Consider the following 25,208-nt stretch of genomic DNA (forward strand, 5'->3'; position numbering starts at 1 on the left):
GCATGTGAAATGAGCGCAATTGTATGGTAGTTTGAACACTCTTTGGCATTGCCCTTCTTTGGAATTGGAATGTAAACTGACCTTTTCCAGTCTTGCGGCCATTGTTGAGTGTTCCAAATTTGTTGGCATATTGAATGCAGCACTTTAACAGCATCATCTTTTAGGATTTTAAATAGCTCAGCTGGAATACTGTCATCTCCGCTAGCTTTGTTGTTACTAATGCTTCCTAAGGCCCACTTGACTTCACTCTCGAGGATGTCTGGCTCAAGTTCAGTGACCGCACTATCATGGCTATCAGGGACATGAAGATCTTTCCTGTATAGTTCTTCTGTGTATTCTTTCCACCTCTTCTTAATCTCATCTGCTTCTGTTAGGTCCCTGCCTTCATTGTCCTTTATCATGCCCGTCTTTGCACAAAACGTTCCCTTGAGATCTCCAATTTTCTTGAAGAGATCTCTAGTCTTTCCCATTCTGTTGTTTTCCTCGATTTCTTTGCATTGTTCATTTAAGAAGGCCTTCTTGTCTCTCCTTGCTATTCTCTGGAACTCTGCATTCAGTTGGGTATATCTTCCCCTTTCTCCCTTGCTTTTCGCTTCCCTTCTTTCCTCAGCTACTTGTAAAGCCTCATCAGACAGCCACTGTGCTTTCTTGCATTTCTTTTTCTTTGGGATGGATTTCGTTGCTGCCTCCTGAACAATGTTACAGACCTCCGTCTATAGTTCCTCAGGCACTCTGTCTATCAGGTCTAATCCCTGAAATCTATTGCTCACCTCCACTGTAAGGGATATGATTTAGGTCATACCTGAATGGTTTAGTGGTTTTCCCTACGTTCTTCAATTTAAGCCGAAATTTTTGCAATTATTGCAATACATACCCATGAAAAATAAGTGGGAGGGGTTTTGGGGGGGATTACAAATATTAAAATAAATATGAAAGTTATATTTGAGGGAGGTTTATGCCGTATGCAAACCAAATATTGCTAAAGGCTTTGGGGACTGAATGTGTAGTACTGTCTTTATTCATATATGCAATAAAAGGCCAATACTTGGCAGCAAAACTGTCTATTTTATTTTGTCCTTTTGCTATGCATAACTTTTGAGTCAATTTTTCTATTAATGCTACTTCCCCTACCTTGTTATACCACTTAGCTTTTGAAATTCCTTGTAGATATTTCCAGTATCTGGCAATAAGCACTTGTGCTGCTATTAAAAGATATCCCACCAGTTTCTTACGTGATAGAAATCTATACTGTCCATGGAATAAGTTTAAAAGCACTAGTTCTGGAGATTTGGATATAGTTGTTCCTATTATGTGTGAGATTTCCAAGAAAATTTGGTCCCCAAAATCTGAGACCCTCTTACAATCCCACTACATATGGTGGAAAGACCCGACCACATCACATCCCCAACACTTAGAAGAACTATTCATAGACATATAAGAAATCTTCAAAGGGGTGAGATACCACTTCTGAACTATTTTTATTGATGTTTCTCGAAACATAGCTGACGTGGACTTATAAGGGAATTATGTCCACAAAAAGGACACAGTTGTGGAAGATGGCCATTGTAACGCCAGTTTTTAAAAGGGATCCATGGGGGATCTGGGAAATTACAGGCCAGTTAGCTTAACATCTGTTTTGAGTAAATTCGTTGAAAGCATTATTAAAGATAAAATTAGTAAGCATATAGAAGGACAAGCCCTGCTAAAAAAGAATTAACGTGGCTTCTGCAAAGATAAGTCCTGTCTCACTGTCCAGAGTTCTTTGAGAGCATGTGATCAGGGCTGATCTGGTAGACATTATTTACTTAGATTTCCAAAGGGCTTTTGACAGAGTCCCTTACCAAAGACTCTTGAGTGAATTTTGCAGTCATGGAATAAGAGAGGTCTCTAACAGATCAGTAACTGGTTAAAGAACAGAAAGCAGAGAGTAGGAATAAATGGTAAATTCTCTCAATGGAGGATGTAAACAGTGGGGTCCCAAAGGGATCTGTATTGAGCCCAATGCTTTTCAGCCTTATTCATAAATGATCTGGAATTAGGAATGAACAGTAAGGTGACCAAGCAATGAGATGGCACAGAAATTATTCCAAGTGATTAAAACAAAAAGAAGTGAAGAGCTCCAAAAGATCTCTTCAAACTGGGAGAATGGGCATCAAAATGGCAAATGCGGTTCAGTGGAAGCAAGTGGAAGCAAGTATAAAGTGAAGCAAAAAAATCCCAACTTCAAGTATAAGCTGATGGGATCTGAGCTAGTAGTGGTTGACCAAGAAAGAGGTCTTGGGGCTGTAGTGGACAGCTCCATGAAAATGTCAACCCAGTGTGCAGTGCTGTGAAAAAGGCAAATTCCATGTTAGGCATAATTAGGAAAGGAATCAAAAGTAAAACTGCCACTATTCTACTGTCCTCATGCTATGGTGTGACCACACTTGGAATACTGTAAACAGTTCAGGTCACTGCACGTAAAAAAGGCTATTGTAGAGTGGGAAAAAGTGCAGAAAAGGGCAACTAAAATGACAAAGGACTGGAGCAACTCCCCTATGAGGAAAGGTTACAAGAGCTGGGACTGATTAGCTTAGAAAAAAGGTGAAGGGAGACATGATAGAGGTATACAGAATTATGCATGGTGTGGAGAAAGTGGATAGGAAGGCATTTTTCTTCCTCCCTCATAATACTGGAACACCGAGTCATCCCATGGAGGCAACTGATGGGAGTTTTAGGACAGATAAAAAGAAGTACTTCACACAGCACATAGTTACTATGGCATTCACTTCCACAAGATGTAGTAATGGCCACCAATTTGGATGGCTTTAAAAGGGGGTTGGACAAATTCATGGAGGATAAGGCTGCTAGTCCTAATGTTTATATGCTACCTCCAGTATCAGAGGCACTATACTTATGTACACCAGTTGCTGGGGAACGTGGGTGGGAGGGTGCTGTTGCACTCATGTCCTGCTTGTGGATTTCCCATAGGCAGCTGGTTGGCCACTTTGTGAACAGAATGCTAGACTAGATGGACCTTGGTCTGATCCAACATGGCTCTTATGTTTTTATACTCTTATGTTGTCTGTCTGGGTGATTATAAAAGTCTGAGGAATGGAGTACCCCCTAGGCAGGTATGGAAGCATTTTGGAGCTGTTGAAATGCCCATGCTAATTAACACTTGGTACAACACCAATTTCTTTATGTTTTCACTCTGTCTGCCTTGCTCCTGGGTTCTTTGGCACATGCACCAAATCACAGCTCTTTTTTTTTTTTTTTTTGAGGCTTGTATCCAACCTAAAATGCTTTAAATCTGACTCACTCATCAGCGTGAGCCTCATATTCAAATGGATTGGGTGATGATGCAAAGAGACTAACAGCCCTAGGGACTGAGGTTGTCTGTTTCTTTTTCCATAGAGATGGTACAGCCCTGTTTGGGCCACAGGATTAGCGGCCAGCAGCATGGCTTAAATAAGTCATGGTGGCTTGCAGTGTGTGCTGGCCACCATTGTGAATATTCAACCTGGTTCATCCAATACAAGGGTGGTTAATAAGCCACAGTGGCTTGTTAGCCACCCTGTGTGTACCAGTTGCATGCCAGCCAGATTTACATAATTACCCCTCGATGGTGCAGCTTGTTGTGATGTCCAAACCTGGCAAGGGTGGTTGGTTGGGGTGGTTAACAAACCACCCAGAACCAGCAATGTGAATTGAGGATCCTCGTTACTGCCAAAGGTTATTGGTCCTCTGAACTACTTCAACCTCTGATTGACAAACTACAACCACTACTAAGAACTTGTAAATAAATCAGGTGATGAAGTGAGTTCAAATTCTTATCCCAGAATAACAGATTCTGTAAATAGTCCCTCAGTGGAATACCACTGCTGGCAATGGGTGGGAACAAGATGTAAACCTCTGTGCATTCAACCTGGCCATACTTGCCCTGCATTCTAGCTAAATTCAGTACTTTAATGCTCACTGTGGTCTGTTTTCTGCCTCTTGCCAATGTTAAGCTAATTCATTGTTGTTCCAGCCCTGTCTCTTACCTGGTGCCCTGAAAAGCTCCATGCCTTAATGGCTTCTCAGCTTAGCTTTTTGATGTTATTATCTTCTTCCCTACCCTGTTTCTTTTCTTTAGATGGTGAAATTGTTCTTTATCACTACGGGCTGAAGGATTTGGTCACAATCCTCTTCTACATCTTCATAGCAATAATTCTGCATGCTGTGGTGCAGGAATATGCCTTGGATGTAAGTCCTGCTTTTCATACAAGCTGCCAAACACCTGCATTTATCTAGTCATAATGCCCCCGGGAAGTCAGGAAAGTGCTCTTAGTCCCATTTTTTAGAAGCTGAATGCAGTTGTAAAAAATAGTTAGGCTTCGTTTCACATTCAACTTTTATTAGAGTGTGGGATTGAAGGATATGGATTTGTCCCATCTTGACTTATATACTCTTCCCCACCTAACCTACAGGCTGCTTTAATAACTCCTCCCTCCTTCTTTTCCTTTCCTCCCGCACTCCCTTTTCCTTTCTCCCTTGCTTGGTGCAAAAATCAGTTTCCCTCTCAGGGCTTCCTCTACTTTCTTGAGGGCGGGTGAGGCTGGATTGTTTTCTTTAAAGCCCTCCGTTATGGATTTGTGGGTGCTGCTGGTGTCCGCAGGAATTTATATTGCTGATCTTTCCTTCCTGCTTCTGAGCTGGTGGCAAAGGTAACTTGCATGGGAGAAGCAGGCAGAGACGACTGTGAGCTGCTACAGAGGGAGATGGGGGCTGCTGCATAAACATTTTGCTGCAGACAGCTACAGTTCAGAGGAAGTCCTGGTCTACTTCCCGCCCTTTTCCAAGTGAAAGACCAGAGGACTGGGGATTGCTGCCACTACCACTAAGTTTTGGAGAAGTAGAATGCCTTTGTTTCAGGCTCTCCAAAGCTGTGCAAGCATAAGACCCGGACCCTGTCTCAAGGGCCTCATTTTGTTTAGCATGGGAGAGGCCAGTGGCAATCACAAAGCCAAGCCAAAATGCAGGGGCCCGTGTTTGGTGTCCCCAAGACACCTGACGTGATCTTTCTAGGGTTGGCATGATGGCATGTCAGAACAAGCTCTGAGCTAGTGTATTTGTATGGGAGGGCAGGTGGAATGTTTGCTTTTCTTTTTTGTGGTGTTACTGATTTATTTTCCTCTAGAAAATCAATCGGAGGCTCCATCTTTCCAAGATCAAGCACAGCAAGTTCAATGAATCTGGACAGCTGGTAGCATTTCATCTCGCCTCCATGGTCTGGTGCTTATATGTAGTAGTAACGGTAAGCTCCCTGGAATTTCCTTTAGAAAAATTGGCTATAAACTTTGTTGCCAACAAAGAATGCAGCGCACTAGCTTTTGGCTAATGAGCGAAAAGGAGAGAAAGATACGAATGGGTGTAGCCGGTGTCATGACAGCTTTCAAAATCCTGATTAGAGAAGATGTGAACCTTCATCACTTTGAAAAATGTATCTGAAAATAAATTATATAGTTGTTCTTTTAGAAATATGCATAGTGAAAACAGGCATGATTTGTTGACTGAAGGGTCCTTTGCACTCAGTGATGATCTTGTTTTGTATTCTAACAGATCTAGATTTTATTTTTTTAGAACAAATACTGGGTGATGGTGTTTTTCCAGTCTCAGATTTGACATTTAAAATATTTATTAGCTATATAAGTAACTTCCGGCTTGTAGCAAAGGTCAAAGGTCCTAAGCAGAACTTTGCTGAACTGGAATGTATGGATCCCATGCGCCCCATTCAGAGCCATGGAGTGCTGAATGTTCTTCTGGGTAGGCGCTGTGTGTGATAAAGAACCTAACCTGCATTTACAAAAGGATGTGCATCTGCTGTATGGAGGCTTCTGTGCTCAGAACTGGTAAGCTAAACATTTTCAGCACATCCAGCAGTATGATGTACAGAAATCTCTCCAATAGAAACCTATGAGAAAGCTGTCTCAGGCTACTGGAAGAGCAATTAACACACTGGTGTTAGCAGTATCTGTCCACTCAGAATGTGGAATCTACTGGCAGGATTCAGATGGAATGTTACAAACTTGTTTAAGCCGCATAAACTCTTTGGCATTTGAAAAGTCTTTTAATGTCCACTTGCTATTTAGGTAACATTCTGAATTCTAAGTGGGTTATGTGATATAAGAGACTTATCAGCATAAATCCTAGGGTGTAGATATGTAAGCTCTGACCCCTCTAATTTGGGGGTAGGCACCAATGTGCCCCTGGACACTCTTCTTGGCGCCTGCCAAGGTACCTCCCCCCTCCCACTTTTTGTTTTAAAATTAACACATTTGCTGTGAAATAAGTTTCATTGGTGCTGAAAACTGGGTTCAAAGGAGTCCTTTAGTGTGGGGGGGCTCAGATCCCACTTCTGCCTTGTATTCAGACTTTAGGGCAGGTTACTTGTCCTTTGCCTCCTATGGCAGCCAGTTTGTGGTCGTGCTAAGGACAGTTTATCAAATTGCCAGCTGTGCCCACCGTCCAAAAAGGTTGCCTAAACCTTGGACCTCAGCCAATTTTAAATCTGTAAGGATGAACATGTATACACGCAAGATTATGTGTGTATTGTGTGTTTTTCTCCCTCCCCCTTCCCCATTTCTTTTGCATTTTGAACATAAGGGAGTGCATATGGTCAAAATGAATTAGGTGTTGTAGGTTGCTCTCTGTAGCAATGTAAATGCTATGATGAGATTGTCCGATATGTAAGATCCTGGAGACATTCCTGAGTTGTTTTGCCCCAGGCAAATTTTGATTATAGTGGTGAAGCTTTGTTCATCATTACAATGCCGTGAAAGAAGAGGCCACATGGTTAATGGCACAGGAACCCCATTTAGCCCAGCTTCTTGAGCTTCTTGATACAGTTGGCTTGCATATAAAAACAACTTCTGGCATATCTTCATGACGGATTAACCACAAAGGGTGTAACCCCGAATTACCTCTGTCCAAGCTACCCACTTGCTATTGGAACAACCAGTGTATCTAGAAAGGAACTGCATGTGACCTCGTTTGCCAAGGGCAAGTAGCACAGAGCACCATCTGCAGGTTTCTTGCAGCACTCATATGCCCACCAGCTGCCTCCATTTTCATGTTGTCATCTACCTCTCTGTTGCTCCAGTGCCACATTGCTTGTGACACTGGATACAACTTGGGGGAAAGTTGGAAAGTCTGAAATTATTAATCTCCCCCCACTGCAACAATTCACAGTATCCCATAGTTTAAGCTTTCAGTGGACTCTTTTCAGAAAAGTAGATGACATTTGCTTCTTATCTGTTCCTTTTAAGTTACGAAAAGAAACCCAAGTATTTGGGGTTGCAGTTGCTGAGCAAGGGTGGGGAGCGCAGTCTTTTGGAACAAAATTGAGCTGTATCTAAAACTTCTTTTATTAAAGCTAGACTATAAGCCTTTTATAGTTTTTACCAGTATTCCTCTGCTGCTGGAGCACAATCTAACAAAAAATATTGCAAACTAAACATCATATTGACCAAATTGCAAATGGATGCAAAGTAAAATGCAGTGAGCAAAGAGTGACATCCTAGGTCTCTGTTTAAGAGAGCAATCCTATGGTCACTAGACACTGTCTAGTGTGCCATAGGTTATGGTCTATTCCAGGAACCGACCTCAGAGCTCGCACTCCAAGGTCGGTTCCTGGAGAACCAACCTCCCCCCTCGTCCGCACTACTTCAGAGGCAGTGCGGAGAAGCCCCAACCTCCACACTCAGAAGATGAGCGCGGAGCGACTGAAAAGGGGTGGGCTGGGGGGCGTTCGGGGGCAGGGAGAGCATGTCGTACGGCAGCTTCCTCTCTTGGCCGCTGCCCCCCGGCTGCTAGACAGCCGAAAATGGCTGTCTAGTGAAAAAGAGCAAGGCAGGAGAGGCGTGGACGGAACGATCCCCTGTGCCTGTCCTGCTTTGCTTTGGATAGGCAGTCGCCTCCAAGGTCAGAGGTGGCCACCTATCTACTTAGCACTGCGCCCTAAGTGTAGTATTCTCAGGGTGTGAAGCTGTGCCTCTAGGAGGCCAAGAATTTCAGCGAGGCATGAGCTCTTTTCTGACTCAAATTTTGTTTAAATCTTCATTGGACCAGGCAGAATAGCTTTCGCTTTCTCCATCCTTCCATATCCCAATGATTATAATGCAAGTAGCTGAATGCCTCCTTATGCATTTATCACAACAGGAGACAAGCTTTTTAGGATTAAAATTTTCCCTGATTTTACTTTGGCCTTTCTCTCACTCCCGCACCCTGTGCATTGGGGTCTGTCTTTATGACTGCTGTAACAAAAAGACTCCTAAAAACAGCTAGTGTGGTATAGTGGCTAGAATACTGGACTGGGAGTCGGGAGATCCGGGTTCTAGTCCCCACTCAGCCATGGAAGCCCATTGGGTGACTTTGGGCCAGTCACAGACTCTCAGCCCAACCTACCTCACAGGGTTATTGTTGTGAGGATAAAATGGAAGAAGGAGGAGGATTATGTATGCTGCCTTGAGTTCCTTGGAGGAAAAAAGGCAGGATATAAATGAAATAAATAAAAATAAAATAAATAAATATCTCTGATGGTCTTAACTGTTGCCTTATCTGAGTTGATTCCTGTGTTCATTACAACACATCTGGAACCAGTCTTTGAGACTGTGAGTGTCTTCCTGATAGCCCTATCTTTGAGTGAGACTATGATGCTTGAAACTATTCAGATCAAGGAATCTAGGGGCTCTATTTCAGTTCTTCCAGTCACTTCCTCATCTGTCCCCAACCCCGCTGTTTGACCAGCTTCCAAGGGCTCATCAGATTTTCAGCAAGCTTCTAAGCATTCCAAGGATTCAGAGTGAACTCACACTCCTTTTGGACCTGCCTACTGAAGAGACAAAAAGAAGATGCACAACACTATACTAACATGCTAAAACCTCAGGCTCTACTTCATAGGAGCAGGCACAGTGCTCATTTCTGGCCAGAGCAGCTCTGGTCACAGTGATCCAGTTCACACACTAAAAGGAGCCCACCATGGGTTATTGAAGCCACGATGGGCTTCGGCATGTGCTAGGTGGGATTTGAATATTCATCACCCAGCTGCAGCTTTTCGTGTCATACAAAGCCATGGTCTGTTGTTGGGTTATGCAGTGCTCGTGTGAGCATTATTTAATGCTCACACGTCCCCCGCTGCCCAGGTTTGTATAACACCACAAATGATGAATATTTAAAATGGCTGCTGGCATGCGCCGTAACCCACTGTGGCTTAAATTACCCATGGTGGGCTCTTCAATCATGCGAACCATCCCACTGATTGTTTCTCCACCCCTCCCCTTATTCAGTTTCCTGATGCTGCTTCTGGGGTCTGGCTCTCATGAACCTACCTTGCATGGATTCAAGCAGTTATGTCATCATTTTGAATTTCTAAATACCAAATCTCTATATCCCACAATCAAAACTGCCTTCGGGAGATCTCTGCTCTTTTCCCATCATTCCTAGGAATAAAAAGCAGCTACTAAGACGCTTCTAAATTCAAGTTATTTGGCTAGCAAAACAGACTAATACTTCAAACACTTATGGTTGAAGACTTTCCAGGTTAGACTGCTCTCCTCGGAGGAACTGGATCATGCATTTAGGACACTACAAAGGTTTTCTCAACATACACAGATACGTTGGAAAGGTTCAACAAAACCTAATCTACAGCTCATTCACTAGAAATCACAGGACAGTCTACTCAGCTTTCTCGATACCAGCCTTCAATAGTATAGTTCAGATCTCCTGTTGATCAGCAGTCTTCTAAGAAGTCATATGACTTCACTCCTAAATGGAATTAACAATAATCCAAGACTAAACCATAATCTTCAGGATCTAAAAATCTGTGAGTTAGTCAAGAAGAGTTGGGGAATACTCTACCAGAGCAATAGCAGCTTTGCCCGCTTTCTCCAAGAGAGTGCCTGTTCTCTGCAAGACTTGCCACATTGTCCACTATTCCAACTTTATTTATAAAGCCACTGCACTCCTGATATGTGAGCAGCCTTTCAAGGGTGGGCCTCCATAGTCTCATGAGGAAACCAACACCCTTCTCCAGATACGTTAGCTAACCACTCTTGCAGTTGTGGGACTACACAACAGTCTTGATGAAGAAAACATGTCGCTTACTTGTAACTGTTGTCTGGCTGATCATCTGTGCAGTCACACAATTTGCTCACCTTTCCGACTTCAGGGGTGTCTCACCTTTTAGAGGGACATTTCCCCTCTAATAGTTGCATAGGAAGAGAGCTGGAAGGGACTCCCCCACCCTTTGAGGTATGTATTTCCACAGCTCATGGGTATAGGGCCCGCTTCTGTACAGACTGTACAGGTGACTGCAAACTTACCCTCTTTGCTGAGGGTATTGGAGATGTACCAACCCCATTACTGCCATTCCTTCCCACAGCATATTGTTCATGTAATGTAATTAACATTCTAGAGGAGCTCTGCAAGGCGTTAAATATGATCTAAAATTAAATTAAAAAGTGTAGCAAAATTTCTCCAAGATATATCCAATTTTGCCTTTAAACACACACACACACACACACACAAACACACACACACACAAACACCCACACACACACACACACACACCCTTCTGCAACCACTTATTTGTCTTTTGACATTCAAGCAAATAATAGAAATACATTTACATTTTTAAACCTTTAGTTTGCACAGAGTTTAAATCAGCCTTCCCCAACATGATGCTCTCCAGATGTGCTGGACTACAACTCCCACCAATGGCCATGCTGGCTGGGAATTATGGGCACTGTAGTCCAAGACATCTGGAGGGCACCAGGTTGAAGAAGGCTAATTTAAACTGTGCAAACTGAAGGTTTAAAAATGTAAATGTATTTCCATTATCTGCTTGAAATGATAGCTTGTAAATGTGAAATGGTTGTCTACCTGGATATCCATCTCTTACCTTAGGATTGGGCACAAGAACTTGAGTAGGCTGTCGTTAATCCAAAGGTGGCTGGTGACTTACCATTTTTGTGCATCTTTTTTTTTTTTTTTAAATCCAGGAAGGATACTTATCAGACCCCAAGAGTCTGTGGGAGAGCTACCCTCATGTTCATCTCCCGTAAGTAGCCACAGAGCAAACACTGTACTGTCAGGCACAACCACTTCCATTCTTCTTGGTTTATCTGAGGTCAGGAGCGAGGGATAGCGCCAGTGGAGGTGCATGCAATGCTTCGGATGGGAGAATCAGTGAGGCTTGAGCGCAGTGCGGTTCTTCGAGTTCACCTTGAAGCTTGTTCCGTTGAATGCGAGATTTTTGATCTGGTTGCTGAATGGGGGAAGTATGCATTTAGGCATGCATTTTTTATAATGTGTAAATGCGTATTTTTTGTCAAATGCACATTTTTGAAGTGTGCATTTTTCTGGCAAACACATTCTGTGATTGCAAGCTCGGGAATATGCAAGCTTTGCATGAAAAATGCACTCACGTTTGGGGGTGCAAAAAAGGAAAGTTCTGATGTTAAACAAACTGAGACAACATTCTCCTACATCTGTCATTGCTTGCATCTTTCATAGGGATGGCGGAGAATTTCTCCCTGAATCTTCGGGGGGCCGAGCACCAACGCATTCGGCCCCCCGAAATCGGCGGTGAAACTCTCCGCCACCCCCCCCCGGGACGGGACTTACCTTTGGCGAATGTCCCTCCCGGCGGCGGGTCCCGGTGGCGGTTCAGCGCGGGCGGGGGCAGCGACCGGTCTCCCGACCGGCTGCCGCCGCCACCGCCATTGCAAAAAAAAAAAACTAAAGTAAAAAACAACAACACACACCCGTGATAGGCTACGTAACAATTTACGTAGCCTATCACGGCTGGATTTCCAAAGGCAGCCGTGATAGGCTACGTAAATGGTCACGTAGACTATCACGGGTGACTTTGGGGGGGGGGGGGAAAGTGCATACGCAAATGGCGGCGCCCATGGGCCGCCGCCATTTGCATACGCGCTTTTTTTTTTTCCAAAGTCACCCGTGATAGGCTACGTGACGATTTACGTAGCCTATCACGGCTGCCTTTGGAAATCTAGCCGTGATAGGCTATGTAAATCGTCACGTAGCCTATCATGGGGTCTTTTTTTTTTTACTTTTTGTTTCGCGGCCGGGGAGACGGGGCGCTTCTCTCCGGCCTGAATTTCGGCCGGGCGAGGCGGGAAGCCTCCCCCCCACCGCAAGCCAAGCTGCGAAAAGGTAAGTGACTTTTGTACATCCCTAGATGCCTTCCAAAAGTGATCTCACAGCGCTCTCCTGTGATCAGTGCCAGTATTGCAGTCAAAGCCTTCTCCTTGCAAGGGGAACAAAGGCAGCTGTGTCTCATCTGGTGCTTCCAGACAAGGCTTCTACGACATCACCTTGACTCCTTCACAGAATTTTCTGAGGGGTCCAGACACTCTCATCTCCAGTTTGTAACCCTCCCATGTTTTCCTACCACTTCTGTCTTTTCTCTTACCGCAGAAAATCCCTTAAGAAAGCAAAGACAGAATAGCTGCACTTTGCCTTTTCGCTGGTAGGGCTAGGAAACACCTATCCTCCGCAGCTATAGAAGGTGTTAAGACTGTGGCTTGTGGCCCCTTTCATACTTCAGACACGGCCACTATTTCACTGAAGTCTGTGGCTGGCAACTCTGCTTCACAGCTGCTGTCACTCCTGGTAGTGTTGCCTCTTCAGGCTGCTTAATTTTCCAGGGATGCTACTGGGAACCATTGACTTGACAGGCATAGAGAAGTCCAGTCTGGACTGGACTTTTTGTTTCCTATTTCTAAAAGCAAAGGGCTCTCTTTGAACAACAGCGTTACTTCCGAGTTACTCCAGGCTTCAGAGCCTCCAGATTTCAAACCAGTTATTCTGGTTGGTGATCCCATGAGCACGGCTGTGCAAGTGGGCTGAAACCCATCTGGGGTACCTCTCTTCAAAAAGTCAGGGTGAAGCATATCTTTTAACCTCACCGTTGCCATAGAGAGCAGTACTACTTAGAGTGTCTCTCTGAAGAACTTGGATGTGCCCCAAAGGTTTTATTCCTGCTGCTGTTAATAGTGGCATATTAACTCCAGTTTATTTCTTTATTATTTGTTAGTGGTATTCCTATGCCGCCCCAAAACTGAAGAATTTGGACACTGCTGAAATGTATGGACACGGCTGAAATATAATATGAACAATAAAAATAAAATTACAGTATAAAACAAATAACATATTAAGCAATAAAATCAAATACAAACATGTCTTAAAACATTAAAAAGCCAAAGTCTTTCAAGCCTATTTATGAAAGGAGCTTTTAATGCCACCTATCAATGCATTTCAGCCAACCAAATAACACTAATTATGTTCATTTCATACTAGTGCAAAATTGCTCGTGGAAAGCCAGTTTATAGTAATGCACGAAAATATGTCATTACTGGCATTAGCATTATCGGCATTAGCAGTGATACCAAAAATACACATAAGGGTATAATTGATGTGTGTTTTTGAGGGATCAGTATTACTTACCAAGCCCATAGTTGTATTCCTGAGAGGGGCCTCCCTTGGCCTTGATTTCATTCCTTTGCTCCCCAAGAATTTCCCTGCCGTTGTGTCAGATGCAAAGGATGCTCCCAGACGAGGATTTTATTGTGCAATTGTCCTGCCACAAAGATGGAATTTTATTGTGGGGCGGGCAGGTCTAGACATCGTTGTCTTCCATTTGTACCCCTGCTATGTTTTCCTACTGTGTTTTCCACCATTTTTTCTTACCACAAAAAATCCGTTAAGGAGGGAACAAGGGCACGGCTGCCCAATGCTTTTCAGTTGGTACTGCTAGAAACATTCCGTCTGGAAGCATCCAAGGTGAATTCTAGAGATCTCTTCCTCCGCATTGAATGGAAGCCAAAAAGCAAACAGAAAGGATTTCTCCTGCCAAAATGTACAGCCTCTTCCTGCCCTCCCCCCATCATGAAGGTGGCCTTCTGCTAATGAAGGCTGTGTTCTGCAAACACAGCCAGGCTCTTCTTGAGCAGGAAGACAGTGTTTCCTTGAGGGGAGTGGCTAATTGCCAGTATAAACAGGTAAACACAACTGCACACGCGCCTTAGTCCACATGAACTATGCATACATTTATTTATTTTATTTTATTTCTTAAGCACCTCATAGGCAAAATCTCTCTAGACATTGTGCAGGTTAAAACACGGTAAAATATAATAAAACTCACAAACAAACAAAAAGTGCAGTTTAAAAGTCCAGAAGACACATACCAGCATAATCCCATAAAATACAACATAGATTACAGGAGTTAAACCCAAACTACAGGCATTAAAATCCAAATCTTAAAAAGCCTGAGAGAACAGAAAAGTCTTAACCTGGCACTGAAAAGACAGTAATGCAGGCACTAGGCAGGGCTTCCTTAGAGAGACCATTCCAAAGCCACTGAGCAAGCCCTCTCTCTCATGGGCGCCCTCTGAATTTTTGATAGTGGGGCTTCCAAAGAACACCTAAGGGGTACATATTTTGAGAGCCAGTGTAGTGTAGTGGTGAGAGTGACGGACTGGGAGCCGGGAGATCCGGGTTCTAGTCCCCACTTGGCCATGGAAGCTCACTGGGTGACTTTGGGCCAGTCACAGACTCTCAGCCCAACCTACCTCACAGGGTTGTTGTTGTGAGGATACAACGGTGAGGAGGAGGATAATGTAAGCCGCCTTGAGTTCCTTGCGAGAGGGAGAAAGGCGGGGTATAAATGCAATAAATAAATAAATAAATATGGAAGGAGGTGTTCTATCAGATACTGAGGTCACAAGCTGTGTAGACCTTTATAGCTTAAAACCAGCACTTTGAGTTGGGCCCAGAAATGAACTGGAAGCCAGTGAAAGTAAGAAAAGATTGAGATAATAAGTCAATAGTACCTGGTCCTGATTAAAACTGTTGCAGCCATATTTTGCACTAGTAGAAGTTTCCAGACCATTTTCAACAGCAGCCCCATGTACAAGGCATTACGTTAACTTCAAGACATGCTGTTATTACATGGCGCCTCTTGGTACCAGTTTTAAGCAGCTATAAATCCAAGTTTTTTCAGATGTATACAGATTTGGGCCTGAAAAACCATGTACTCACTTCATAGGAAGATTTGCATCCATTTCCCTCATCTGCTCCCTCTTCCCTAACTCATTTGAAGCCAAGATGCCTTGATGGCCAAGAGCTACTTCACAAATCACACTTTTCCAAAACAGATTACTCTGTGTTGAGTGGGGGAGGGGGAGTATGTACTTCAGCGTTTGAAATGTGTGCATTTGCTTTTGGAGGAATTAATCTCCATGTTGTACAGAGTGGCCATGTCTGTACTTCACACTAAGCAAACTATGGTCGGACGGAAGGAAGGTCTGGGTTTGTTTAGCTGCTCCCACTAATCCAGCAGCATGCAACAGCACCCAGGCTCATTCACAACCAGCCAGACTTCAGCCAGTGTGTGAAGCTGATTTGAGAGAGCACTTAACTTGGTTTCCTTTATCACTTGTCCCGAGTGACATCACATTTTATCCTGTGCTTAAATGTGATTTGAGCAAGTGATGGAGCAATTAAAATGACCCCCATCAGCTGTAGTGTGCATCTCCTTTCAATCAAGTAGTGTTGGAGTTTTCTGAACTGGCCCTTGGTAGTTCTTGCCTCCGTTTGTGTCTTTTAAGAAGATTCCTTCCTATCCCCACAAGGATAGGGTAGTTTTAAAAAGCTTTTTGTGGGAAACCGAGTCACCAGTGCTTGAAGACAGTCTCAAAGGAGCTCATTCAGTGTGCCTTTGAAGTAGAAAGGACAGGTTGTGACTTGCATAACTGGAATTAGAAACTTGGTTTTCCTGGTTCCGGAAGGCTACTCTGCTGTTAGGCTGGGCAGGTCTTCTGGAACTTAGACCTTCTTGTCTCATCACCTTCACTCCCGAATGCTATTAATATCCTTGGCTACCACATCATTCCTAAATAAATATAATTTGGATATTGTGTGCAATTTTTTCGCAGGATGTGTGTCAGTGCTATGGGCCAACATTCCTGAGGACTGTGTCCCACAAGGGACAGAGTCAGTGGTCAGAATACCATTAGTATCGTTATCAGTCCTGTCTGTGGTGCCTCAGAAGTGCATGTCAGTTGCACAGTCCTAAAAGCATCACGATGACTAAACAGGAAGCCCACATCTCTGCCTTGGATGGAGCAAAGGGACAAGAGGTGGCCATCTGCTTCCTTTGCCTGCCAAATCAGAGTGCAGGACCTGGCCACCCCAAATTAGCAGAAATGACTAATTTCCCATTCTTCCCCTTCATCACAGAAAACTCTACAGCAGCAAATAATGGCAGTGATACTTGGGCATTTAATGACTTGGGGTTGGATTAACAACAATTGTGGAATTGCCAAGTATTGGTGGCTAGTTTTCATCTAGCAAGACGAACTTGGGACTGTTCAGCTTCCCAGGCTGTATTTACAACTGAGTTACAGAAGGATGACTACACAGCAGAGAGAATGCCAGAAATGTGCAACTAAGGGTTTTGCATTATGTGGATGTATAAGAAACATGCTGCTGCTTCTTCTTAAATACTAGGTTCCAGGTCAAGTTTTTCTACCTTTGTCAGCTCTCCTATTGGCTCCATGCACTGCCTGAACTGTATTTCCAGAAAGTGCGGAAGGTGAGTGCCAGCTTGGTTAGCTTTCTCTATTATAATGAGGGTAACTATGTAGCTCTTAGGAGGCTGAGAGGTGGGGTATAAATATTTTTTTTAAAATAAACCAACCTTGTAAAGTTACTGGCCTGTAGCTTTTTTCCCATGCTGGCCACAGAAGAGAAGAGGCCCCCTCCTCCATCTCTAGTGTGGAAACCCAGGATACTGGCCTCTGAGCAGGCTTATAAACAAACAAAAGAATGTCTTCTACAAAGGGTGCTGGCAGAGCAGGAGATGGGGGGGTGGTGGAGCTGAGGGACGAACTTCTCTTCTTCCTCAGCCAGCATGGAAGTCAAACAGACTGGCGTAATCCGTTTCTCTTCCTCCAGACCACTCACTCATCTGCATGGGATTCCTTGTCACCTGTGACTACCAGGAGAGTTATTAAATACAAGGCTGAAATTTAAAAAATAATAATTAATATATATTTTAATTTAAATAAAATAAGTCCCTAAATAGAAGGACAAGAAAAGCCACAGATGTATTTTCTCAGTTGTAGAATATACCCCGAAAAGCACTTCTTCCCAGATTCTAGTGTGGGGGTAAGACACCTTCCTTGGCACCCACCAAGGTGCCCTACCCCTTCCACTTTTTTTTTACATTAGCACATGTTCTTACCAGCAGTAGGGATTGCTGTGAAATAGGTTTCTCTGGTGCTGAAAACTGTGGGTTCAAAAGAGGTGTTTCATGTGCTTGGACTCAGACTCCATCTCTGCCTTGTACTCAGTCGTTTGATCCGGGTCTCTCTCCGTTGCTGCACTATCATGGCAGCCATTTTGTAGTGGTGCTCCAGACAGTCTCTCAAATTGCCAAATGTGCCCTAGTCCAAAAAGGTTGCCTACTCCTGTTCCAGTGAGATATAAAAAAGACCTACTGCATTGTCTTTGTTCACCTGACCATTTGAAATTCCTCATGGCATTGAAAAGAAATTGCACCCTTATAATGTACTGGCATGCACATTTCTTTGATGTGAGATGTACAGAAGTACTGAATCAAGTCCTGCAATTCAACTGGTAACAACCTATGTCACTAGTGTTACACGCAGCCCATTCACTGCCTGCTTAATATTAACATTGGCATCTTGTGGTCTTCCCTTGTTTTCCAGGAAGAGATTCCTCGTCAGCTGCAATACATCATCCTCTATCTAGTGCATATAGCTGGAGCATACCTCTTAAAGTACGTGCTGCCAAGTTAACTTTCTTTAATGTGGTTGATAATGGATATAAGGTCAGCTGCTGGCCATTCAACTTACAAGGAACTCTGAATGTTCTCAATATTTTTCTCTGTACAAATCTAAAGTTAAAAATGTTTGCTCCTTTAATAAAGATTTCTTAAAAATCTATAAAGAAAGCAGGCTGAGACTCTCCAGGCTTCTATGGGAGCTCCTTGCAGCCAAATCCTGTGCATGTTTACTCAAATATAAATTGTGTGGATTTCAGTAGGACTTATTCCCAAGTAAGGGTGCATTGGATTGCAGCTTAACTGAACTTGTTTACAAAAATTAAGTGAGATGTTCTATAATGTGTAGCATGCAAATCTTTAGAAGTCTTGACAGCCCAATCCTCCAGTTATTTAGAAGTAAGTCTCATTCTGTTCACTGGAGCTTACTTCCAGAGTAGTGGGTGTAGGATTGCAGCTTTACAGTGTAAACCTGTTCCCGTTTACTGAGAAGTAAGCCCCACTGACGTTAATGGGACTTACTCCCAAGTAAATATATACAGGATTGCAGCCTTACGTATGTTTATGACAGCACTTGTTGCAATAGGAACTTAAACTCAGTTTAAGTCTATGGGTCCTGTTTTGCAAGGAGGAGCAATAATTATAGTGTGAGTCCAATAGATATATTTATTTATTTAATTTATATCCCACCTTTTTTCCTCCTTAAGGAACTCAAGGTGGCATACATAATCCTCCTCCATTTTATCCTCACAACAACAACCCTGTGAGGTGGGTTGCGCTGAGAGTCTCTGACTGGCCCAGTATCACCCGGTGAGCTTCCATGGCCGAGTGGGGACTAGATCCTGGATCTCCCAACTCCCAGTCCAACACTCTAGCCACTACACCCACACTGGCTCTCATATTTAGAACTACTTCGGAATTGTTTTAGCAACTGAGCTAGCTGACTGGCTTTGAAATGGCCTTTGCTGTTTTGTGAAATAATTTTTCACCCTTCACACATTGCAGGGCCCTGATTCTGACACTTAAAGTTTTTTTAGTTTAATTTGTCCTGCATGTTTCTTTCTGAGACCATTTGCCCACCTTGATCATAGTCAGGGCTAAGTATATTCTGTGATTCTACTGCACAAGTACAGAAAATGGTGTTATACATAGAATTCAGTATTCTGAAAAATACTCCATTTTGGTTTTGGAAAAGCATGTTTCCAGCCCTCAAAATCTGGACGTGATATTATTCATTCATTCATTTAAGAATTTTTATATCCCACCGTTTTGATTCAAAACTGAACCACCCGAGGTGGCTTACTTAATCAATTCAAAGTTAGGGATGTACGAAAATGATTTACCTTTCCACAGATTATGCTGATGCTGGGGGGGAGGCGTTCCGTTCCTCCCCCCCAGAATCCTGGCCGGCCGGCTCCGCTCCACAGGGATTCTGCGGAGCCGCCGGCCGGCTCCGCCAGCAGCCGGACATCCGGCCGCTGGCTAGCAGGGACGCAAATGGCCGCCGCCTTTTGCGTCCCTGCAGTCAGCCGTGATGGGCTACGTAAATGTTTACGTAGCCTATCACGGCTGATTAAAAAAAAACACGCACGTACGCAAATGGCAGTGGCCATGGCCGCCGCCATTTGCATTCTTTATTTTGGCACGTCTTAGTCTACATAAACATTTATGTAGACTAAGACGGCGAAAATAAGGGGAACGCAAATAGCGTAGCATCTACGCTATTTACATTCCCCTTATTTTCGCTGTCTTAGTCTATGTAAATGTTTACGTAGACTTTGTTCAGTCGTTCAGTCGTGTCCGACTCTTTGTGACCCCATGGACCATAGCATGCCAGGTCTTCCTGTCCTGCGCTCTCTCCCGGAGTGTGCTCAAGTCCATATTCATTGCATCGGTGATGCTATCTAGCCATCTCATCCTCTGCCGTCCCCTTCTCCTTTTGCCTTCAGTCTTTCCCAGCATCAGGGTCTTTTCCAAAGAGTTTTCTCTTCGCATTAGGTGGCCAAAATATTTGAGCTTCAGCTTCAGTATCTGTCCTTCCAATAAGCACTCAGGGTTGATTTCTTTTAGGATTGACTGATTTGACCTCCTTGCAGTCCAGGGGACTCGTCCAGGGGACTCTTCTCCAGCACCACAGTTCGAAAGCATTACATAGACTAAGACATGCCAAAATAAGGAACGCAAATGGCGGCGGCCAGGGCCGCCGCCATTTGAGTACACGCGTTTTTGTTTGTTTGTTTGTTTGTTTTTAAGTCAGCCGTGATAGGCTACGTAAACATTTACGTAGCCTATCACGGTGTTTTTTTAAAATCTAGCCGTGATAGGCTACGTAAATCTTTACGTAGCCTATCACATTTTTTTGTTTTGTTTTTTAACTGGAAATGGCGGCGGCAGCTGGTTGGAAGACCGGCTGGAGCCGCTTCCGGAGCCGCTGCCGCCTGGAAGATCCGCCCAAGGTAAGTCCCGTCCCGGGGGGTGGGGGGGGCGTTCCGCCACCGATTTTGGGAAGCCGAATGCGCTGGCATTCGGCCTCCCCGAGATCCGTGGCGGAACTTTCGTACATCCCTATTCAAAATAAAGTAATAAAACAGAAAAGAACAACGGAGAGATTGATAAAAATAAAAAATAAAATACAAAGAGACCTAGATAAGGCCTATCAACCTTCACCCCAGTCCGTCACTATCGGCATACCATCCGGGAGGAAGCCAAAAGAATCTCCCGGGCCAGGGAGTTACAAAGGCTGGGTGACCCAACTGAAATTCCCACCGACAATATTGAAGGGCCAAACTACACATTAGGTTATTCACTTTTTAAAAGGTACGTTTAATGCTGCCACTGACACTTTGAAGGGAAAACAGCCACACAAACCCCACCATTTTCCCCTCCTGTTCCCCTGCTGCTGCTTGCCCCTAGAGCAGCTGTTTGTAACAAACAGCCCTTTCAGGGCAAAAAGCAGCCACAGGAGGGAGTTTTGGTGGGAAACCCATGCAGAGCCCCCATCCAGATTGGGAGATGTCATATCAGGGTCCCCACGGCTGCTTTTTCTTCAGAATAAAAGTGTCTGTGTTAAGCAGACTTTTTGAAACATGTGAATAGTTTGGCCCTAAGTTGATAGGCTTGAAAAGTGTATGGACAATGCTTGATGAAATCTCACAATAAGGGGTGAGAGATTTGTGGTTTCAGCTGGAGTTCCAGTGACCAGGGGGTGGAAAATTCAATTTTCTGGATAGCAGTTTGCCTCCTCCATCAATAGCAGAATTACGTAAATCTGGCAAATACTCATTCGCTTGATTTATACAAGTTGTACAAGTTGTGTGGACTTTGCATAGAGCTTGGAGGTAAGTGTTTAAAGCACAGCAAGACTTAAATAAGGGCTAGGGGTCAAGATTGATTAGCTCGATTTTGTTCATGATTAAGACACAGTTTTTGCGGGGCAGGGGGGAGGTTCAACAGATACTTACTTCTTTCACCAGATTAAACACTGTTCCTCCATTTCTCCAGCCTCACACGCCTGGGACTAATCTTGCTGCTGCTGCAGTATGTGGCTGAATTCCTCTTCCACATGGCCCGCCTTTTCTATTTCACAGATGAAAACAATGAAAAGCTGTAAGTGCTCTTGAGCGCGCTTCGGGGTGAAGACATGGCTTCCCTTTCATGGTTGGGCATTGTCTCTGAGCTCCACTAGCACACCTTTCAGTGATTCTAGGGATAGATGCTCCTTTCCAGCATCTCCTATTGTGGTTTGGATCTAAAATTATATAAAAATACCTGCTAATATAATTATCAAGTAAGCTAGAGAATATTACAACCCAGACTGTGTAGTCCATACACCTATTATATCTGTTGCAGAATTTAGAATTCTGAGAATCTTTGCTTTCTGAGGGTGCCGTTTAAATAATCTTCACCCTGTTTTCCCCAAAGCACCATTTTTTCCTGTTGTGTAATGTGTTTTTATTTTTAAAAGTAAAACAAAGATACTTTTAAAGTTCTTAATATTGTCTGCCACTGCCTTGTTTTGTCTGAAGCTTGGGATCAAGGGTGGGAGTGCAGGCAGGCAAGGTGATGGAGGCAGCATCCACCTCCAACTTATGCAGCCCCCCACTAGTCAAATATCCCACCGCCGCCCAAAGTGGGCTGATGACGTTCTTAACTATGAGAAACACATGGTGTGGGTGGGAGGGCTTGCCCTATAACTGGACTATTTGGGGAGTGGAAGTTGGCAGAGAGTTCAAGGGCAGACTGGATCTCTGCCCTTTAATAGCACTCTGTAGCAATTCCAGGAGCTTCCTTTTCTTAGTGGTGTGAGAACTGGGAAAATCCTGATCAAAGTACTATCAAGGGAAAGTAGAGTTACATAAGAGCTCATGGTCCTGACTGTGCCATGCATGCAAACTATTATAATACTTTCAGGATATGGAACATCTAGTCATATGGATACATGCTTATTAAACTAGTGCTGAACTGCTCCCAAATGAGCGGCAATATGACCCTGATGAAAATACTTTAAAAGTGCAAAAGTAAAATCATCCTTGTTTTGACATATTGGGCAATTTTGATTGTCTTGCATCTCTGCTTGTGAAGAACGCTTGAAAGGAGACAGCTGACTCTAGGGGGGATTAGTTGGGGAAGTCATTTGCTGTATAAGGTGCTGACTTGCCAGCTTGAGGAATTTATATCCTTCTCTGCAAGTTTCAGGGGTGCATGAGATTCCCAGCTATGTTCTCATTATAGAAACACATAACTACAGGAACACAAAGGTGTCAAGAATGGCATCTTGTTGGGACTTTTGTTTAGCAGAATGTAGATTCCCCTACCCCTCGGTATTTATCTGGTATGATGGGCTGGGTGCAAGGTAACGGGAATTGATGCACACGGTATGGTGCAAACCACTCAAAAGGGAGGTTATAAAGAAATGTGCACACCTCAAAAGAGTTCCCCAGAACCTTTTGGGAAGACACTGTTCCTCTTACTGTCAAGCTCTTTTTGCACCACGAGCACTGGAACATTACCCTCTCAAAAGAGCAAATGGTGAGATACTATGTACTCATAAAAAAGCAGATTTTTTTTACTTGGTTGTCACAAGTAGGATCCTTGATGGCCGATTCAGCTTAATACATTATTGGGAGATCTGCCTAGACTGCAGCCAAAGGTGTTACATGAGCTGCGTAATCTCTTGGTGCTGACACTGATCTACAAGTTCTGGATACATATGAGGTACTCCAGAACACAGCTGCATGTAGGCAGCCTTGGGAGAGCAGCTGTATAATGACGTGCCAATCCATTGGGCATGGTAAGTTTCACCTGGTATTATTAATAATTGAATGGTCTTTTGTTTCATTTCACAAGGTTTAATGCATGGGCAGTGGTGTTCGTCATCTCCCGACTTTTCACCCTCACTCTTTCTGTGTTGGTCATTGGCTTTGGGCTCGCTCGGGTGGAGGATCAGGCATTTGACCCTGAAAAGGGAAACTTCAACACTTTGTTTTTCAGGTAAGACTCTGGCAGGTTCTGTTTCTAGCAGGTAAAGAAAGATGATTTGGCAGCTAGGGGAATAAGGATGCTTGAGATCATCTCTCCATTCATTAGTAATCATGGTCTGGTGCTGATGTAATGCTTCTCATCTCTTACTCATGGTTAACAGATAGGGAGTAAGCTGCAGGACTGTATGCTCCCTCTCTCATGCAAATTCCCACACCTGTCCCCTGCTGATTTTAAACACAATTAAGTGTTACATTGTTACTGACTGCAGTTGGAACTGCTCAGGGAACCCTTTTAATTGGTATTTGAAACCAGGGTTTGACCAGCAAATCCTGATCACCAGGGCATCTGTTTTGTAGCACAAACTGTGAGTAATGTTATGGTGATGGGCAGGGGTATGAAGCATGGAAATCCTTGTCTGTGTAAATTATGGCAGCAGTTTTTAGGGTGACAATGCTAATATCAACCCCAACAGATAGCATCTTTGTGCAAACCAGCCATCCATATGAAGATGTCCGCCATGTTTTTAAGATTTTATCCACAGCTGAGAGAAGTAGATCGAAACAAAAGTCCTGGTCCAGCAGGAGAAAATTGGTTGGGCAGGAGAAGAGTCGATGACTTGGCTTTTGCCAGCCTCAGTATCTGTTTTCCTGAGGCTTTCAATTAAGAAAAGGTGGCTTGGTAGGAGGGCAGTTAAAATGGTGTCGCCTGCTTAGTTGGCTTTGGGTCTGTCCCGGTAGTTCCCCTTAGCACCGGCTGGGTCGTTGTTTTTTCCCAGCTTGCCTCTCTTGCCTTCTCCTAGGATGTGTGCGCTGCTTTTGATATGCTTCTCGCAGGCCTGGATGATGTGGCGCTTCATCCGCTTCCAGCTGCGGCGCTGGCGGGAGTACTGGAATGAGCAGAGTGCTAAAAAAAGAGCGTCGGTGACTGTCCATGGCAAGCAACAATTGAAGACCATCAAAAGGGAGTCTGGTGAGCATCATGCCTGGGTGGACTGTGTATTAAACCTGTGCCTGATTTAAACTAAGACTACCATCTGTAGTCAACTAAATCGATTAAAAACCTTTTGATCAGCTAAAAAGATTAATTGGCCAGGAGAGCCAATTAAAGAAATACTTTTAGAGATAAAAGAAGTACTTTTAGGACAATCTCTTTTTAAAGAAATACTTTTAGCATAATTACTTATTAAAAGCTGCAAGAGGCAGGCATCATCTCCTGTGTAAAAGAGATGGGGGACGTTTCTTCTAAGAGGTGCATCTGCTGTGACACGTGCATCATACCGAAGCAAAGTATGCTTTTTCTTCAAACCTATTTTTATTCATATGCCAAGATATGCAGATTCTACTTCTTTGATTTAAAACACAGTAATAATTGACTGAGGTCATTTTAATTGGGTGACAATCCTAATTTAAATCAATAGTGGACCCTGGGCACTTTTCCTAGTCTGTCTGGCAAGCTAGCTCTCTTGGCAAATAAGGTACTTCGGTGGGGCCAGGATAACAGCAATAGCTAGAGAACTTCTTTTTGGTCTGTTAGCGGCACAGAGATGACTGCCAGTTTCCTTGCAACTTTCCTCACTTTACTGTGCAGCAAATGCTAGGATCTCGCACTGGCACAGAGAATGATGTGAGGTCACATGATGATGCTGAAGAGCAACATCTTTGGCCCTGTACGCTGCCTGGATGGGAGAATACCTCAGAGCTATATGTAAGCTGCTCAGGGCTTTTTGGAGGAGAGCAGAGTATAATTGCAACAGTTCAACCAACCTCTCATTAGTATGTTCTGACTTTCCCAATTTGTATGTGTGTGCGTGTGCGTGCACACACACAGGGTGTGGATAAATGCTTTTGGCTGGTAAATCTTGATGGACTAGGTGAAT

At 43.8% G+C, this 25,208-nt stretch overlaps 1 protein-coding gene across 1 annotated transcript in view; it reads left to right on the plus strand.

Annotated features, from left to right (window-relative positions):
• TRAM2 (translocation associated membrane protein 2) overlaps positions 1-25,208 on the plus strand; it is a 67,961-nt gene that overhangs the window by 40,630 nt on the left and 2,123 nt on the right. The window contains exons 3-10 of the mRNA XM_084822662.1: positions 4,118-4,227; positions 5,162-5,278; positions 11,022-11,080; positions 16,555-16,639; positions 17,778-17,848; positions 21,353-21,457; positions 23,198-23,341; positions 24,132-24,301. Of these exons, the coding sequence (XP_084678788.1) occupies positions 4,118-4,227; positions 5,162-5,278; positions 11,022-11,080; positions 16,555-16,639; positions 17,778-17,848; positions 21,353-21,457; positions 23,198-23,341; positions 24,132-24,301 (861 nt within the window). The remainder of the gene's footprint in view (positions 1-4,117; positions 4,228-5,161; positions 5,279-11,021; positions 11,081-16,554; positions 16,640-17,777; positions 17,849-21,352; positions 21,458-23,197; positions 23,342-24,131; positions 24,302-25,208) is intronic.

This window comes from Heloderma suspectum, chromosome 1 (genome assembly GCF_057233095.1).
Source record: "Heloderma suspectum isolate Gila_16-S chromosome 1, 16-S_ref, whole genome shotgun sequence".
In the NCBI taxonomy this organism is placed as follows: domain Eukaryota; kingdom Metazoa; phylum Chordata; class Lepidosauria; order Squamata; family Helodermatidae; genus Heloderma; species Heloderma suspectum.